The sequence below is a fragment of the Prosopis cineraria genome, unplaced genomic scaffold (genome assembly GCF_029017545.1).
Source record: "Prosopis cineraria cultivar Desert tree isolate PC_DT_omini unplaced genomic scaffold, ASM2901754v1 PC153, whole genome shotgun sequence".
Lineage (NCBI taxonomy): Eukaryota > Viridiplantae > Streptophyta > Magnoliopsida > Fabales > Fabaceae > Prosopis > Prosopis cineraria.
The window spans coordinates 29,452-49,022 of NW_026555480.1; the positions used below are offsets into that span (position 1 = coordinate 29,452).

Consider the following 19,571-nt stretch of genomic DNA (forward strand, 5'->3'; position numbering starts at 1 on the left):
TTTCCTGGTAATGTTCTTCTCAAATCAACTTTGGGTGAATCTTCTGTGAGCAACTCACTACTGTTGAACTGGGAAATTGATTGTGATTCCTTTTACCTGCAGAGGACAATTAGTTAATGCATAAGAGAACAAGTGATTAAAAATTTCATGTGCCAAAAAATTGAGGTTATGTAAGTCCAGGAATTTGTTTCATGTCTTATTCTTAAGTGCATTTTTGAGACTGAGGATCTAAATGTCCTAGTTTCCACTTTCAACCCTCCTGGGGTTCGTTTTTCAATATTTTACAAAAAATTGTAAAATGTTCCTAAGGTTTGGATTTGCATCTTATTGTGGCAGATACCATTTTTAAGAAGTCTTTGGAATACTTTATGAAAAACATATAGGTATCCCAATAAGGGATGTAAGTAGCTAATGAAATGTTGAAGTGGGTATTTTAGGCAGGAAGCTCAGTTAACATTCATTTTTAACTTTTTACGAATTCAAATAAGCTTCTTGCATTGAAGATGACCATGACGAATATATTTGTTATTTCAGTACAAGACACCAATGGCATCATTTTTTGAACATCTTCAGTAGTTTCCCATAGCAACTTCTATCTAAAGAATAATTACAGCTTCTGATAGTTTTCCTTAAATTGTGCAGATTCAATATTGTTTAGTCCCACCCATGATTTTCTCAAAAGTGGGAAAAGCAATAATTATATACAATTTTTGAAAGAACTATCTATTGATTCCACTGATAGCCCCTGGCCATAGGTATTGTATAACTGGTTATCTCAGAAACAGGAACATGCCCCCGGAAGCCTTCCTGTTGTTCTGATTCTATCTGCCTTTTCTTTTGCTTTAAGCTCTTCCTTCCTTCGTTTTGCATCTGCTTGTTGTCTTGCTCCCCTTGCAACCTGATCAATACGGTCCATATCATCTCGAAATTTATCCATGGCTTTCACCCTTCTTTGCTCCAGCTCACTCTGATATTTCAGATAGTTCATAAGCACACACTATGCAGTATCATTGTTAACTATAAAGTTCAGAAGAGTAAAACCTCTTGCGTGTTCAGCTTGCTTTTTGCTTCCTTCCTCTTCTGGTTCTCCCATGAATCTATTGTCTCCTTCAACTTTGCATACCTGACAATTATTTTTATTGGAATATGAAATATTAATACCCATGCAATGCGAAGAAAATTCCTGAAGCAATTGCAGTGTATATTCAAGGAACTTCAGTATGATACTACTGCCAAGTACCTTTGTTTGATCCTTTCAAGCTCAGCTTTCTCCCAGGCATCTGCTTCTGTTTCCTTGGTGGCCAGTTTTGTTGAAATCAGTGGCCTCAAAGATTCAGATTGAACTGGTGCAGCAATTTCTGGTGCTGCGGTATCAGATTTTGTCTTTAAGAGCTCTCTGAAACTTGAAGTTTTCTTTGATGGCACGCGGGCATTGGCCTTTGCATCTCTAGCAGGTGATGTTGGCTCCGTCTTCCCTTGGCCGTCTGTGAATTTGAATGAATGTGCATTTGATTCAAACTTCTTAATCTAGTTTATTTCCCTTCCAAAGATCTGACTTATTTTTATAATGGACAAGAATTTTGTCCAAGAACTGTCTTTAAAGTTAGGTAAACAAGGCTGAAGTTGTGTAGTCCTAGTCATTGTTGTATGTTCATGTCTATTACCTGAGAATCTCTTGGATCCACCAGTTTGCGAAATTGGAGCTTTCGAGCCATCCTTTTTGCTTCTGGTCTTTGTTAATGATCTCTCTGTCTTGTTCTGTTGTGGTATGTCTGAGATCTCTTGGTTGCTAGCTGCAAATGCAGCGGCTGCTATCGCAGTGACATGTTCTAAGTCTCCAGATTCATAATCCCTATTCATTTTTTTTATGAACTGTCTCTGAAACCAATTCTTAGACTTCTTCTCTGCGAAAATTCCCAATTAGAATATGTCAACATTAGCCTCACTGTTTTTTTTTTTTTAAAAAGAAAGACAGAGAGGAGGAATAACCCAAGTATGTTCTCTATTTCTTGAATAAAAATTTTTCTATCTTGGGGGATATCAGGAACCGTTAAGCAGATAAGTTTATAGAATAACAAGGAAGTTTCTTCACCTTCATAAGATTGGGTTTTCTGTATTGATGTTTTCTGATCTCTACTGCCACCTAGATCGCCTTTTTTCTCTGGCTGTGAACCATCAAAACTTGACCTAACCGACATGTACAGGACAAACATTGATAATTATGATTTTCATATCGTCGCTAGTTTCCCACCAAACCTCAATTTTTTTATGATCAGAAATCTGATTGAAAAACTATATTCGGTGACACAGATTATGCAATAATCTTTTTATCACTGAGATTTGTGTGTGCTGCAAGATCATGAAGACTAGGGTACTTTTGAGAGAAGAAAGCCAGAAATTACTAACCTCGTTAGGTTCATAAATTTCTCCATTATTCTTCACGTGGAAATTGTTCTGAGGTTTCAGACACTTTTTCGTGATCAATGGCTTATGGATTTGTAATAATAAGCTAGGTGGCGTTTATGAGAAGAAACCCAGAAGAAAAAGGCGAAACCTTGTTGAGGTATTCTCTTCGGCTGGGATTTCAGAGCACTGCAAGCAAGGTTAGATATATACTTTGCATGTATTGTCTGGTTTTCATACTAAAAAGAAAGTGCCTTTTGGATGAAGATTGGTATTTTTCTTTACTTTCTTCGGAGGCATACGCGTCCAAGGTATTTTTTTTTTTATATGCTCCACCATGTCAATATCAATCTATAATATAAAATTTACTATTTCCTTGTTTAATGTAGCTAACTTGTCAAGTTCTGTACAATGTGCAGGAGGCTCAGATTTTTATGAATGCAAAAAGAACTTTTTGAGTTGAGAATAAAATTAGATTCTCTTCGGCTTTAACAATTCAACTGATATAACTGTGTATAGATTCTTTTTTTTTTTTTTTTTTTTTTCTGGGGACAAACTGTGTATAGATTCTGTTGCATCCTGAACCGAATTTGGAATGGCATAAAATAAAGGCATAAATATTTGTCTTTGTAAAACAAAGGGGGGCGAGGCTGTATGGACGTCTGAGTCCGCATTTCGGTGAGCACCAAGTGCTCATCATTTCTGAGCCAATCTTGGCCATTCGTTTCATTTTAAAATAATCTTTGCTGTTCATTTAAATTAATTTGTAGGTATTTTTAATATTATATTTATTAATATAAACATTTAAAAGAAAAATCTTACTATTAAATTTGGATTGTCTTCAATCCTCACAGGAGGATGAGCATCATGATACTCATCTCTCTTGAGGAGATCTGGAATGTTTAGATTCAAAATATTTTATTTTTATTTTACATTTATTTAAATAAAAATTTATGAAAAATGTAAAAAAAAATTAATAAATCTATCCATCATTAATCTAGTCAGTACGAATTTAATATGAATAATCTAATTTAATATTTAAATTTTATATTTTTTATAAATTGACTATCTAAATGTATTTTAAACAATTTATATATAATCTAGATGATTTAATTTAATATTAAAATTTTTTATAAGTTTACAAATTAACTATCTAGAGGTACTTTAAATAACTTAAATTTAATATTAGTTTTTATATTAATAAATATAATATTAAAAATATTTAAAAAATTAATTTAGATGAATGGCATAGATAATCTCGAAATGAAATGAAATGAAAGTGGAAGATGGGCCTAGAACCAAATGTGAACTCCTGGAAGTTGAGTATCTAGTCTCGAGTATCTATTCTCAATGGTGACTCTTCCCATAAAAATAAGTGAAAATAATGATAGAGGACTGCTGAAGAAAGTTTACATCTGTCAATGACTAATTACTATTAAAATGTGAATGCAAAAATATCCGTATAAATTATTGTTAATTTAAAATAAATTATTGTTAAAATTTAAATAAATATTTATTAATAAAAAATTAATTTGAATCAATAAATATTTATTTGAATTTTGATAATAAATAATTTTTAATTGATATAATTTATTTTAGTGATTTTTGATTGATGTTTTTCTAAAAATAAAAATTGAACAATGTGTTTTGATCTGACTATTGAAAAAGTGACTTGAAAAGGAATTAAAAGTAGAGAACAAAATCTATCTCGTATCCCATGCCAAACTTTTAAAAAATTCCGTTGCATCTTATAGTGAAAGACAGAAAGACGAAATAGACTCCCACAAAGGGATGAATTTAGGAAAAATATCGATCAAAGAACTCTGAAAAAAATTTATATCAATTAAGCATTATTTATGTGAAAACTTGAATAGACATTTGTTAATTTATATCAACAAATATCCATTTAAATTTTAACAATAACTTATTATAAATAAATAATAATCTATTTGGGTTTTTTTTTTCATTCAAATCTTAACAACTAATTCTTGACTAATATAAATTTTCTCTAATGGTCTTTCGTTGTTATTTTTCCATAAATTGACCCGATAGGCTAGCCTGAACTTGTTGAAAATTTTAGGGTTAAGGCCTGAAAAAATAATATTTTTTTTGAATAAGTTTGAAGAAATTCAGGCCAAGCTCAATGGCCCAAATACCCAAAATAAAAAATATTTTTTCAAAATATATAAAATATTATAAATATTAAAATTCTTTAAGTTTTATGTTATTTTATACCAAAATACTATATATTTAAGTACATTATTATAGTTATTTTAAAAAAATAAAAAATTTTTATTTTTATTATTTTTAAACAATAAAATATCTCAAAATAATATTTAAAATATATTTTAATATTAATTTTATGTTTTAAGACCCACTTATTTTTTAAAAAAAGTTTTGACTCTTATACATCTTTTGAGTATCCAAAAAATATATTTTATATTTTTTTATAAGATGAGATAATTAATTTTAAAATAAACACTAAATTCAAAATAATTTTAAATATAAAATTCAGGCATGTATGAAATTTTTGGCTCTATAACTAGATAAACATAATAAATGAAATAATATCCTTGAATAATTATTTGATTATTGTCCACACTAAAAAAATAATTTCAAAAAAATATTTTACTCATAGTTAAATGTGTTTATTTTATATAATATAATAATGACAATTTTTTATATTCTTAAAAGTGAAAAATACAATTTACCCAAAAGTTATTAAAAACTTTGAACTAGTCAGGATAATGATTTTAAGTTAGGGATTTAACTGTGATTTAATTAAAATTAACTTAATCATAGTTAAATAATATAATTTAATTAAAATATATCAAATATTTATCTATGACCATAATAAGAGTAATATTTAAATAATTAAGACATTAATTTACAAGTAAAGGAAACATTCATAAATAAATTACACATAATATAACAAAATTGCAATAGAATTACTTAAGTACAATGTTCATAAATTATTCTTTTTTTATTCTTTTAAAGTTGAAAAAAGTTATCTAAAAATTTAAATTAATTTAAAAAATAGATAAAAATATTTTTAAAAAGTTTTGGGTATTTGGTTCGGCCCAAATAAGCCCGAAATTTGAAGGTGTTAAGGCCAAACTTGACTATGTAGGATTTTTATATAAGGTAAAATATTGTAAGCCTGATTCAAATAAGCTCGGCCAGAATTGAGCTTGGCTGCCTGAATTACCAGCTTTTCCAAAACATGATATGTTTTTATGGATGGCTATCAAACATGTTGACATATACAAATTGCTAATATATAGAATTAAATTAAGCTTCGCCCCCCTTACTCTAACTCTATAAAAAAAGCCCTAAAGGCCATAATATATAATAAGGTAAGCTTGCTCCAGAACCGGCCAATCCTATCTTTCCTTGAAGTAAGTCCGAAGCGGGAGCAACTTATACAGCAAATTCAGACTAAACTCGATCACTTGGCAGGGGGAGGTCTTTTGATTTTTGAGCGCATCTTTCTCATATTGATAAAGTGGGTTTCGGACAGTGTTCTTCCACTTTTAGCCAACAAAGTGAAAAGGCGCTTCAAGCCAAGAAGTGAAGTAGCGGAACGAGCAAGGAGTTGACTTTTCTCCCCCTTCCATAGCATCCGGTAACCATACATGAAGGGGGAATTGGGCAGACTTAGCAATTGAACCGCCAAATAACAGGAAGGCGCACAAAGTAACTAATAACAGATTAACCTCGTTATTAGAAATCAAGTTATTGAATATTTCAAACAAATCCTGAAATTCCAAACTTAGAGAGAATCGACAAATAAAAATAGTCCATTCTACAGTATCCAGTTCTTTGAAGATACAATGTTGTGAAACTAAACAATAGCAGGTTTGTCGAGGTTGTTGAGACGAGCAAAGACAGTGGAACTAGTAGTCACAATGATGGGAAAAGAAGGATCCACAAGCACTAGTACCATGGTAGGAATATCTTGAGATTCAGTCAAGCTTTAAAAACTTTCCCATATAACAATATGACGTCACTTTGAATGTTTCCATCCCTTGGAGACTCCTCACTCTTCTCTGAGTCTAAAACTTGTTGGTTGGATATAAATTCATATCCATATTAACAGTCACTTTGAAGGAAGTAGAATTTGACATGCAGTGGTAGAGTTACATTAGCCTACAAATATCAAGAAAAGTATAAATTTTTCTTAATGAAATTTGAGGATGAAGAAAATGATGGTTTTTAGAATGGATGAATGTAGCTTACCCTATTTTTGTAACATTGAGCATATGCACGCAGATATAGAGAGCCTTCATTGGTCCCCATAAGTTGATGCCATAATATAATGACTTTACTTTTAAAATATTAATACACACACACACACACACACACACACACACACCAAATAAAGTAGTCCAAACCAAAAGTCATACCCATAATGATTTGGGTTAGGGATGAATGATGTAGAGTTAAGCAAACCATAGTTTCCACCAATTAGTGTTTGTCTACAATAAACTTGCATTGATTAATACATCACATGTTCAACCTCATACTTAATAATTCAAACTCAAACCATCAACTAGCACACATTATCACCAAATAGCATTATCTCCACAAATTCAAGAACCCATCACTCATAATAATAACTCAGACGCTTGATCATATTCCATACATTACAACATAATCCATGCCATCAATATATATATATATATATATATATATTCATAACTTGCAAGTACAATTATAAACTAAAATTAAACTCTTAGGGCTTGTTGGTACAAGGTATTGCATTTTAAGGGAATGGGAATGGGAATGAGATTGGGATTAAATGTGGGATTGGGAGTGAGATTAAATTTTAAAATGATGTTTGATATGTCATGGGATTAAAAAAAATAAAACTGGGATTAAGCCAAAAAAATTGCTAAAAAGACACAAATATCCTCTTCTTCTTCCTTCTACTCTACCCATGTGTCATTTGGATATATGCACAAACCACGAATTCGAGCATGAGCAGGGCAGCTTGAACTCCCTCCATCTCTGTCTCCATAGCATATTCAATGAACTAATTCAAGCATTTGCGGCACCATACTCAAACTCCCTCTGTCTCTATCTCCATAGAGATGCTAACACCATATGCGATGAACAAATCTGAGCCTCTGCAACATCATACTCGAACTCCCTTCATCTCTGACTCCCTAGAGGGTGGCTCTGTCTCTTCCTCTCGTTCTACCACACAATCTAGATATGTGTATGAGCAAGGTTAGAGACTCAATTTGGATTTGGATTTGAAGGGACGAAGATGAAATCTACATATATGCATGAGCAGGGTCGGAGATGCGATCTAGATTTGGATCGAAAGGGTCAGAGATGTGATCTAGATTTGGAGGCACAGTAGGAATGATGGAGGCACAGTGGAGGGAATGGCGTAGCAGATTAAAAGAGAGGGGAATGGCCGAGAAATAGCTAGTGAGGTTAGAGGGCATTTTTGTCTTGCAAAAATCAATCCCAGGATTGATTTTGCAATACCTTAGGCAAGGTAATATTGGGTAATCTCATGAAAGGTGAGATTGGTATTGGCATTGGATTATGGATTACTTCATACCAAATATAAAAAAGTGGGATTATTCAATCCCAATCCCAGTCCCACCATCTCATTCTTTTTACCAAACAAGGCCTTAGTTATCTTAATTCTTGGGTTTAGCACCCCAGAGAATATAATTTAGATTTCAAAAGGAAACTTCCACTAATGCAAACTCCAAAAACAATCAATGATCAACAATCAGCATCAATGACTAATCATTATTAATTAACTTTAATTATAGTTAAGTCCTTAATTGTTCATTAAGAGTGATTAAGCAAGACCAACCCCATAGCTCACCTCTATTAACTTGTTTAACCTCTAATAAGTTAAAAAAACACTACTAACTACTTTTAAGAACTTAATCTAGGTAAGTTAATATTAAGGTTAACTCTAAACCCTTCATTAAAACCCATAACCACTGCCATAAACATAAACTAGTGATAAAAAACTTAAATAACTTTTACTAGACTTCATTAAAGTTATTATAGTGTTTAAATACTACCCCTAGCTTTTTGCTTTGATTCTGCCAACTAAAGAACTAGAAAAGACACGTATAAAGGGACAAGAGAAGGAAAAAGGAAGCTTATTTGGTGACTTAGAAGCTTCAAACCACTTCGAATGGCATTCAACATGAAACCCTAGCAAAGCCCTTCTTCCTTTCTTGATCTTTCTCTCAAAATCTCTCTTCTATCCAATACTTAAAACGCATCTTGGGGCTTTTAAAATTCAATGTGTTTGTTATGATGACGGACACTATTTGCCATGGCAGATGTTAAGTAGAATATTTTGTGCTCAAAGTCATCCAATAATACTTAGGTCTACATTTAACCCCATTTAGGATTTAATAGACCTAAATGGCCATCCAAACTCTCTAATTAACTCCCATTACCATAATCAATCAATTAAACTACTCAATTATTTTAGTTAACCCTTAACTTAAAATTTTGGTGTGTTATAAAGATGAAATTAAAGGAGTTGCCATATTTTACTTCTCTTTACTCTTCTTAGAAGATTTGTCAGTTCACAATACTCTTCACTATAATGTGCATTTCCCTTGTATCAGTAAGCCCCTCTAATATCAATGTGGAAAAGAGTTAATGGAGAGGAGATTAAGAATGCTATTTTTATGATAGGATCTCTCAAATCGCCCAATCTTGATGGTTTTAATGCTTTGTTCTATTAAAAGTAGCCGAAGACAGTAGGTAAGCAAGTGATTAAATTTATTAAATTTCTATTTAAAAATCCCCAAGCTATAAATGAGGTGAATGGAACTTTGATTGTGTTGATTCTCAAGAAAGATCTACCAAAAACCTTGAAGGATCAAAGACCTTTTAGCCTTTCTAATATCATCCATATGGTTATCACCAAAATAATCTCTAATGGAATTAAGGAATTCTTACAAGACATTATCTCTCCTAATCAATGTAGTTTTGTTCTGAGTAGACATGAAATGAATAATATCATTGTGGCTCAAGAGGTTATTCATTTCATGTGGAATATCAGAGGGAAGAAAGGATTCATGGCTATCAAAATTGACTTGGAAAAAGCTTATGACCAGATCAACTAGAGATTATTAAAACAATGTCTTTTGTGAGCTTGATTTACCTCCCAACATTATTGAAATCATTTCTTGTTGTGTCTCTTTTGTGAAAATGCAATCACTTTGAAATGGGAAAAAAGTAATTTCTTTAATATTACTTGTATTGTGAGATAAGGTGATCCAATCTCACCCTATTGATTTGTTATATATATGGAGATACTTGCCCACTTGATTTAAATGAGCATGTCAATTAGGGATTGAAAACTAATAAAACTTACAAAAAAATAGGCCCTGGATCTTTCATTTGTTTTTTGCTAATGACATCTTGCTTTTCGTTGAGGCTTCTGTGGATTAAGCTAATATTATTATGAATTGCATTAACAAATTATGCTTTAACTCAAGGTTGAAGGTGAATTCTACAAAAACCCAAGTGTATGTTTCTAGTAATGTGAATCACCATAGATGTGGTGAGCTCAGTGCTACCTTAGACTTCACCTAAACGACAGATCTTGAAAAAAATATTGTTGTCCCCCTCCATCATAAATGGGTAACTAAAGATGCATTCCAAAGTATTGTGGATGAAGTTAAGACAATAATTTTGTTTTGGAAAACAAATTTTCTCTCTCTTTGAAGGGTTGCACAACCCTAATTGCTTTTGTATCTTTGACAATTTCAAGTTATGTGATGCAAACTTATTCACCTCATGTTGGCACTTGCGAGAGGTTGGATAAATGCAATAAGAGATTCCTTTGGGATGGTATGGAGGAATAAAGAAAAATCCCATTAGTTTTTCGAGAAGTTATATGGAAGCTAAAAGCTAAAGGAATACTTGGGTTGAAGCTTGTTGCCAAACAAAACTAGTCTTTTCTTATGAAGCTTGGTTGGAATCTTATTAAGAGGAAGGACAACTTTTGGATGAAAGTCATTCGACATAAGTTTAAATGTAGGGATGATTTAATTCCACGTATTGACATGTAAAAGAGTGGCTCAAATGCTTGGTATGGTATTAAAGCCACTTGGTCAAATGTTTAGAATGTAATGGAATTGCTCAATAATAAGCATGATGTGAGATGGAAATGGGTTAAGAATGGGAATTTATGGTGTTATCTGCATATGAACAATTGATAAATACTATTGATTTGATGAACCCTTTATGGGATAAGATTTAGAAGGTCTACACCCCTAATGATGTCGGTTGTTCTTTTGACTTGTGGCCTGTGAGAGCCATCTCACCAATGCAAGCATAAGGAAGAGAGGCCTTAGCGAAGATGATTTGTGTCTGGGGTGCATAGCAAACATGAAGGACACAATCCATGTGCTTCATGACTATTCTTTAACCTATGAACTTTGGCATTCTTTAGTGCTATCTATTGATAGAAGGTTATTCTTTAACCTTGACTTACATGGCTGGATTTCTTGAAATATTTCTAGATGTGGAGATCAAGAGCATAACAATTGGGCTACTCTCTTTGTTGTGATTTACTAGTGGGTATGGAACCAACAGAGAATTGCAAAAGCATGGCTAAAGGCAGAGTGGGGGAAATGATACAAAAGCATGACTCTAAGATTAAGAGAGATATATATGTTTTTAATTTCAATGTCTGGGTCGGTCAACACTAAGATTAGTCCTTATCATTTCTCTCAACTTTCCCTCCATCTCTCCCCACCGTTTTCCCCCTCTTTCTTAAATTGCTTCTTCTTCAGAGTTTTTCTTCTACATGTTTTCCTAATCCCATTTTCATATGATTTGATCTAACCCATCACCACTACCATCTAGATCTGTTAGCCCTACCAAGTTTGTCAATATCAATGTAAGTGGAGAAGAGATTATCCTCAAATCTGATTTCTTCAAGGCTATCATTCTTCTACATATAGCCCCTCCCCTCAAGAATAATGAAGAAGATGAAGAAGAGGTTGGGGGTGTCAACTTAATGGAGAAGCATAAACAGTGGGACAGAGCCCCTTGTGGTTAGGTAAGTAGTTTCCAAACATTCTCATTTTATATTATACTATGACTTTGTCTTTTTCTGTGTTTATTATAAAAGAAGATTTTTTTTGCCAAATTGAAGACTAAAGGCACACTTAATTTGTGAATATTCTATTACATCCTATACCTTGAGCATATGTATTCGCACCATTAACTTTTTCCCTATCAATTTTAACAATTAAACAATGTGTCTGTGCATGACCAAATAAAAAAGATATCTTATAAATATAAATTAAAATTTCTAGAACGCTCCTTTTCCCTTTTTTCTCCGAAAAAAAAACATTGCATCTTATAAGGTTGTAGAAATACACTTCAATATATAGATAGATATGTCTACCAAAACATGATATGGGTATACTGTTTGATTATCAAACAAATGTATTGACAACACAATTGCAAATAGAATCAAATTAAATGTCATAAGAATGACTAAATCAACAATCGATTTCAACCTAATAAATTCAATTCAATTAAGATACAATATTTGGAAGTGATTTAGAAACAAAACAAAAATCTTAAAAGCACAAAACATGTATGAAACTGCATGAACAACAACAAAAAGAAAAGGACTATGCACAAACAGGTGCATTAAGGTTGTTGAAACGAGCAAAGACAATGGAATGAGCAGCCACATTGATTGGAGAAGAAGGATCCACAAGCACAGGCTCCATGGAAGGAATGTCCATAGATTCAGTCAAGCTCAAAACTTGTCCATTTAGCAAAACAACATCATTTTGAATGTTTCCATCTTTAGAAGTCAAATGGTACTCCTCCCTCTTATCTGAGTTAAAAACTTGTTGGTTTGGATACAGATTCATGTCAATATTAACAGTCACATTGAAGGAAGTAGAATTCGACATGTTTATCAGTAGAACACTCACACCAGCCTACAAATATTCAAAAAAAGCATAATTTTTTACCAATGAGATTTGAGAATGGAAAAAAAAACAACACCATAGAAATTTAATTACCATTGATTGATTGAATGAATGAAGCTTACCCTATTCTTTGAACAATGAGCATATGCACGTAGATATGGTGAGCCTTCATGGTTTACAGAGAGTACTTTGGTCCCCATAAGTCAATGCCATAGTAGAGCTCTATTCAAGAAATAAGACATTAATTACATGTTATGACTTGCACGTAAGTTATATGTATATGGCTAATTAAAATCAAAAGTGTTACCCATAATAATCAGGGTTAGGGATGAATGATGTCGTGTTGAGCAAACCATAGTTTCCTCCAATTAGTGTCTGCCTACAATAAACCTTGTGGTTGAAGGTTGATGTCATGCCCAATTGATCCAAATACCTAGTGTTTTTTAAAAAACAAAATACAAGAAGTTCATAAAGAAACATTTTTCAAAAAAAAAAAACACAAAAGGAGAACATGATAGGAGCTTAAATTAAACAAGGGATTAGTTAGAATTTGACCAGAAGCCATTAGCAAAGGTATGTGACACATTTTTGCCTCCACTATTATAGGCTCCCCCAGATTCTCCAACCCATGGTTGAGCCCATGGTGCATAATCTTTTACACTTGTCGATACATCCTTAAATGTTTGAGTACCTTGGCTCAAGAAAAATGGGTCTTGCACCTTGTTGATCAAATTCTTATCGACACCTACATTTATTAGATAGATGGAGTATTAATACATTTTCTCAGAAAACCAAACCCAGATCAGGTGTTCACTTGCCATCTTGTTGTTCGTGGAAATGACCATAAGAGAAGACAAGAAAATAGACATAAGTTTGATTAATTCAAATCTATGTACATTTGCTGTGTCAAAAGGCCCATATATTTATAATTTTAAAATTAAAGTTTAGTACTAGATAATCAACTCTTTTTTTCCAAAAAAAGTTCTTTTGTGAAAAACTTGATAAAAACTAGAAAATCCATTAGTACTCACCAGCACCAAGGTTGTAAATATGGTGGGTGACTCCATCAACAACACCAGATGCAGTATTCTGTAAGAAGCTATCAAACCATTCCTTCTTGAAGAAACCTCCAGGGGCAAGCACTTGGGGTCTTGTTGTGGGATCTGGATGAAACATATTCACTAATTTTCTAAGTTCAGTGATATCTTTTGCATATTGCACGCTTTCTATTCTTGCACCAATGCCATCACCGCATAACTCATTTCCTGCCACACATTAAACTTCAATCATAAATCTCAAAGCATCAACATTCTTTGCACTACAATGAAGAAAACTTTACCATACCTAATTCATATGAATCAATTTTGTATCCTTTTGAAGCAGTGTAAGCCATGAGGGTAGCAGCATTATGTGGGTTCCAATCACCTACCCAAAGAACCTTATCCTCCTTAGATCTGCTCTTTCCGTGGAGAGCATTCAACCCAAATGTGAGTTTGACTCTACAACAACATTAGCATTATATAACAAGCATATATTTAAGACATCATATATACAGTTGTTGAGACAATTAAAGATCATGTGAAACTTTTGTGAAGAGAATTCATGGAATTAAAAGTACATACCCAGTTTTATTGAACAGGTCATTGATTTGGTCCCATCTGGTATTGTTAAGGCATCCAGAGCTAAAACCAAACAAGCCATCTTGATTCTTTGTGAATCCTGGGCAACTTTTTGGGTGTCTAAATCTGTACACCACTTGATCTTCTAATGATCCTCCTAATCTGATTCTCAGAGAGTTAAATGCTGCAATTACAAATTTTTGAAACAATTAGATCTTTGACTGTAACATGGGTAGCGTGCTTGGTGTTATTGCAAGGAGAGAAGGGAAGGGAGAAACTTTTTATTGTGCGAACAAGAAAATAAAAAGGGAGGGGGGAGAATACGTAATTAGGTAGCTGATAATATTATTTTTATTTCATTTGTTATTGAAATTCCATAAATTGAAATAAAAATGTAGAAAGAGTAGACTAGTTCATAATCCTTTCAATTTTTTTAAAACCTTTTAAAGGGATTTAAAAAACTTTTAAATTTTTTTTTTCCAATTCGGCCAATTTGCCTTGAGATGTATGTAGGTATCTCTTGAAGAGAGACAGAGTCAATGAGACCCACTTAGGTGAATCCCATTTGCTTAGTGGATTAAACTGGCTAGGTCTCTTTAGTTTCTTATGAGGTACCTAATTTCTATTAAAGATAAAAGAAGTGCCACATCAAAAAATTAGAAGATAGTTCATGAATATATAATGCATGAGATGTGTTTAACCAAATAGCTTAAGCTACTTTTGGTAAAGTATATTATTTTTAAGCATATTTAATATAAAACATTTAACATTCCATCACATGATTAAGGCCAAACGTTGTATCCTTTTCATTAATTTCTTTTCCAATTCAAATGAAAAATGAGAGGTTTTTGGGACACATGCATTTGTTAAATGACGTATCCAAATGAAAAAAGGTAAAAATTTTAAAAAAATCCTGAAGACATTTTCTTGAGAAACTTTCTTGGACGTACGTGATTTTCTTGGAAAAGAAAATTTCTTACCCTTCATAGCATTAATCAAGATCTTGTTATTCAAATCCTGCCATCATGGAAAGAACAAGAGGTTAAGATGCTTAATTTGATGTTTAACAACAAGAGCAACAATTTAAAAGTTAAAGAGAATATACCAAATTAAGAATGCCTGCTTGTCCCCAAGGACATTGACCATAATCACACTTATCAGAAGGCCACCAATCCAAAGTTGCACATATAAAATTTTCATCTGTATTGGCTATCGATGTTATTACTTTCACATTAAGATTCACATCTTCTGAATGACACCAAGTAAACAATGAAACAAGAATACACAAGAAAGCTAAGTTTGCTTCCATGATGGAAATTAAGAGATGGGAGAAAAGAAAGCACGAGAAAATTAGGCAATGTTTCGTACATTTATAAAGTTGATTGAATGGTAAATTCTTCTCTTTCCTAAGATGAATGACCAGGTTGAGAGGTTATGTTCTAAGTATATTTCCTTTCGTTTACAAAATAATATAACTAATCGTTATTGACTACTATAATAAATCAAAGAATGAAACAGTATCGTTTCTATATGAGTTGTCTTAACAAAAAGCGTTTGAAAAGAATATCTCTCTTTAATGTTGAAATTAACCTTTCAGTTTCATTAAAACAAAAAAAGAAATCGGCCTGTAACTATAGATATTGATTACCAAAATTATCTCGCCCTTAATTATAAACGTCAGGTCTGAGTGTACTATAATATATATAGAGGGGCTACTTAATTTTTTAAAATTCTTTGTAATATTAAGTTGCGATGTTATGTCTCTCATTATTTGAAATTTTAAATCTAATTAATTAAGTTAAGTACATTTATAATTGGATATGTTAAGTTGTGTGTGTGTGTGTGTGTATAGGGTATGCTTTATCTTCAATAATTAGAGTTTGTTGCTTTTCACAGAATGATTTGGTTATATATATATATATATATATATCGTAGTATATATGGATTAATGATTTTCTATCAATTATGATTAATTAATACTTAACTAATGCATTGTTTGAGCAAATGAATAACTTCATAACACAAGGAGGAAAAAGAACCAACACCTAGACTGCCGATCGATTCTAAGATATTCAGTCCCATAATAAAGATACAACCATCGCCGATTGAAAACCTACAAAAAATCAGGCAAAAAAAAAAATACTAAAAACTAAAAACTCCGAAAGACATTCTAGGAAAAATCCTCAAGACCCAAAAAAGAAGGAGCGAAAAACAGTTCGAAAGAATAACTAATAGAACTAAACGCATGCAGGTACGTTCAAGTTATTGAGACGAGCAAAGACAATGGAATCAGCCGCCACAGCGATTGGAGAAGAAGGATCCACAAGCACTGGTTTCATGGCAGGAATATCCTGTGACCTTGTCAACTTCAAAGCTTTTCCATTCAGCAACACGACGTCGCTTTGAATATTTCCATTTTCCGGTGTCAAATGGTACTCCTCTCTCTTCTTTAACTTTTCACTTTGGTCTGGGTACAGATTCATGTCTGGCTTAACAGTCACGTAGAACGAAGTAGAATTTGACATGTTTATCAGCAACAAAGTCACACCACCACCCTGTAAATTTCAAGAAAAATATGAATTTTTATTGATGGGATCTTAATTTCTTGTTTCTGGAAATTAATAATGAATGAAAAGCTTACGTTGTTTTTGGAACAATGAGCATATGTACGCAGGTATGGAGATCCTTCATGGTTGACTGAGAGAACTTTGGATCCCATAAGCTTGTGCCATAACAAAGCTCTGGTGTAATAATCAAGAAAGAAATTAATTAATCACACACAATGACTTATTTTTAAGAATAACAAAAATTTGTATAAACAAACTTTAATTATAAGTCATATATATAAATACCCATAATAATCTGGGTTAGGGATGAAAGTTGTGGTGTTAAGCAGGCCATAATTTCCTCCAACTAGAGCCTGTCTGCAATAAACCGCGTGGTTGAATGTTGAGGTCATGCCTAGTTGATCCAAGTACCTATATATTGATCATTAAGATAAGTTAGAAAATGAAACTTTTAGACAAGAAAACAAGGATCTGAGATTGTACAAGAGAATATATAATAATTAGGGATTGACCAGAAGCCATCAGCAAACGTATGTGACACATCTTTGCCTCCACTGTTATAGGCTCCGCCAGATTCTCCAACCCATGGTTGTGCCCATGGTGTGTACTCCTTCACTGCGATTGATATATCTTTGAATGTTTGAGCAACTTGGCTCAAGAAATATGGGTCCTGGATTTTGTTAATCAAAGTCTTATCCACACCTGCATTTATGAGTTAAAGAGGTTTGTTGGACATTTTCTCATGAACCTAACACAAAATTAGACCATGATTCAAACCCTTTTGTTTTTACGTTCACAAAATGAATGTAGAAAATTGCATTAATTCAAAGATCAATAAAAAAATAATTTACATACTTACCAGCACCAAGGTTATAAATATGGTGGGTGACTCCATCAAGAACGCCAGGTCCAGTATGTTGCAAGAAGGTATTGAACCATTCCTTGTCATAAAAACCAGCTGGTCCTAGACTTGTGGTCTTGTTTGGGGGTTAGGGTACATAGCATTCACTAATTTTCTGAGTTTAGTCATATCTTTTGCATATGGAATACTTTCTATCCTCACAGAAACTCCACTACCACACAGCTCATTTCCTGATGAGGATTAATTAAACTCCATTAATATCATCAATGCATTAAAAACAAATAACAATCCACAAATTTAAAAAAATTAAAAATAAAAACCCAATAATGAAGGTGATAGTGTTACCTAATTCATAAGAATCAATCTTATATCCTTTAAAAACAGTATAGGCCATGAGACTAGCTGCATTGCTTGCGTCCCATTCTCCTTCCCAGAGAATGTCCTCTTGGTCCTGTTGGGCCTTCTTCTTCCCCATCAGAGCATTCAATCCAAATGTGAGTTTCACTCTGCACATAATAAGTTATAATTAAATTAATTATATATATGGCTAATCTCAAATAATTGAATGATGGGTATATATAAAAAATGTGATAATAAGTGATAAAATAGAAATAAAGAGGCATACCCAGTATTGTTGACAAAGTTATTGATTTGGTCCCAACGTGTTCTGTTGAGACAACCTTTGCTGAAACCAAACAAGCCATCCTTGTCCTTTGTCATTTGAGGACACGTTTTCATGCCACCAAATTGGTACACAATTTGATCTTCTACTGATCCTCCTAGTCTTATTCTCAGTGGATTAAATGCTGAAAAAAATAATTAACACAAATTAATCTAATTCCAATTCCAATATGATTACAAAATCAAGTTTATATTTTTCTCTTTTTGTAGAAAAAAATAGAAATAGACGGCTAGTCAGTGAGAAACATCATTTAAATAAATTTCATACATTCACATGAGACGTTCCATTTAAATAAAGCAACATATACCATGGGTTTCTCACCCTAAAATGAGAAGGGGGGAGAATAATGGAGAGATCCGAATCAAATTTGAATAGTTTGTAGTAGAAAATAATTATTTTCTTTTATATATATGTGGAATCATTAAGATTATGAAAGTATTTTCCTTTTTATAATGTATGTGGATGACGAGAATTACACATACGTAATAAATCCACATTAAGAAGGCATATAAAAGAAATTATAACAATAATTATTAACAACCACATAAAGTTTCATAAACAAATATACAATTTATTAATTAAATTTTATATTTGTTATATTATGTGAAAATTATGTATTTTCATGGTTTAATTGAAAATACTCTGGCGCAAACAATGTAAATTATGCTATAAATATCTAAGTCAGAGAAATCTGTCGTTTCTCTGTTCTAGAGTTAGACTGTGGTAATCAAAACAAAAATAATTGAAGACTTACCCTTAATGGAATTTGATAGAACCTTGTTATTCAAGTCCTGCAAAGCCAAGGAACAAAACATAAGACACTTATGTTTTTATCTTCTAACATGAATAATATTTATTATTAGAAGATGAAAATCAGTAGACATGAACAAGTGAAATTTGGTTCAGTATAACCAGAATTGTTTCTGAGAACCATTCAAATTTGCAAATCATCTAAACACACGTTCATTAAAAAGAACCTAAAGAGATATAATAAAAATATAAAAACGACATCAATATAAAACTTTGGTAAACATAAATTAATTACCAGATTGAACATGCCTACTCCTTTCCAAGGACACTGATCATAATCACACTTATCAGAAGGCCACCAATCCAAAGTTGCACAGATGAAATTTTCATCCGTTGTTGCTATTGAAGTCACGACCTTCACGTTAAGGTCTACATTATCAGAATAAGATAAGGAAGAGAGTGAAAACAGCGTAACGATAACACAGAAGAAAGCAATAATTTTTTTGGTTTCCATGATGACGAAAGAAGCTAAGAGGTTTTAGATGTGTAGAAGGGATTGGATTGGTTTCTTATATTTATAAGAGTTGAAGTTAGGTGAGAGAATTTTTCTCAAAACTTTCAAATGTGATTCAAGATTAAGATTAACTTCAGGGGATTCTGATAGATTTTAGTAATCTTCAATTACAATTAAAAATAAATCAAAGAATATAAGATAACTTTCTTTTAAAA

At 32.4% G+C, this 19,571-nt stretch overlaps 1 protein-coding gene and 2 pseudogenes across 2 annotated transcripts; all 3 read right to left on the minus strand.

Annotated features, from left to right (window-relative positions):
- Positions 1–504: 504 nt before the first annotated feature.
- LOC129295611 (remorin-like) lies at positions 505–2,586 on the minus strand. Of its 2 annotated transcripts, XM_054934146.1 has the most exons (6): positions 2,407–2,586; positions 2,093–2,187; positions 1,665–1,904; positions 1,241–1,484; positions 1,042–1,123; positions 505–967 (listed from the first exon to the last, which is right to left on the minus strand). In XM_054934146.1, the coding sequence occupies exons 1-6, from the start codon at positions 2,430–2,432 to the stop codon at positions 776–778; spliced, it is 879 nt and encodes a 292-aa protein (XP_054790121.1). In that variant the 5' UTR covers positions 2,433–2,586; the 3' UTR covers positions 505–775. The 2 variants fall into 2 exon arrangements, with proteins under 2 accessions (XP_054790121.1, XP_054790122.1); XM_054934147.1 differs by lacking the exon at positions 2,093–2,187 and having other exon boundaries at positions 2,407–2,562.
- Positions 2,587–12,053: 9,467 nt separating this feature from the next.
- LOC129295613 (heparanase-like protein 1) lies at positions 12,054–15,290 on the minus strand (annotated as a pseudogene).
- An 887-nt stretch (positions 15,291–16,177) lies between these two features.
- On the minus strand, positions 16,178–19,356 carry LOC129295609 (heparanase-like protein 1; annotated as a pseudogene).
- Between the last annotated feature and the right edge of the window lie 215 nt (positions 19,357–19,571).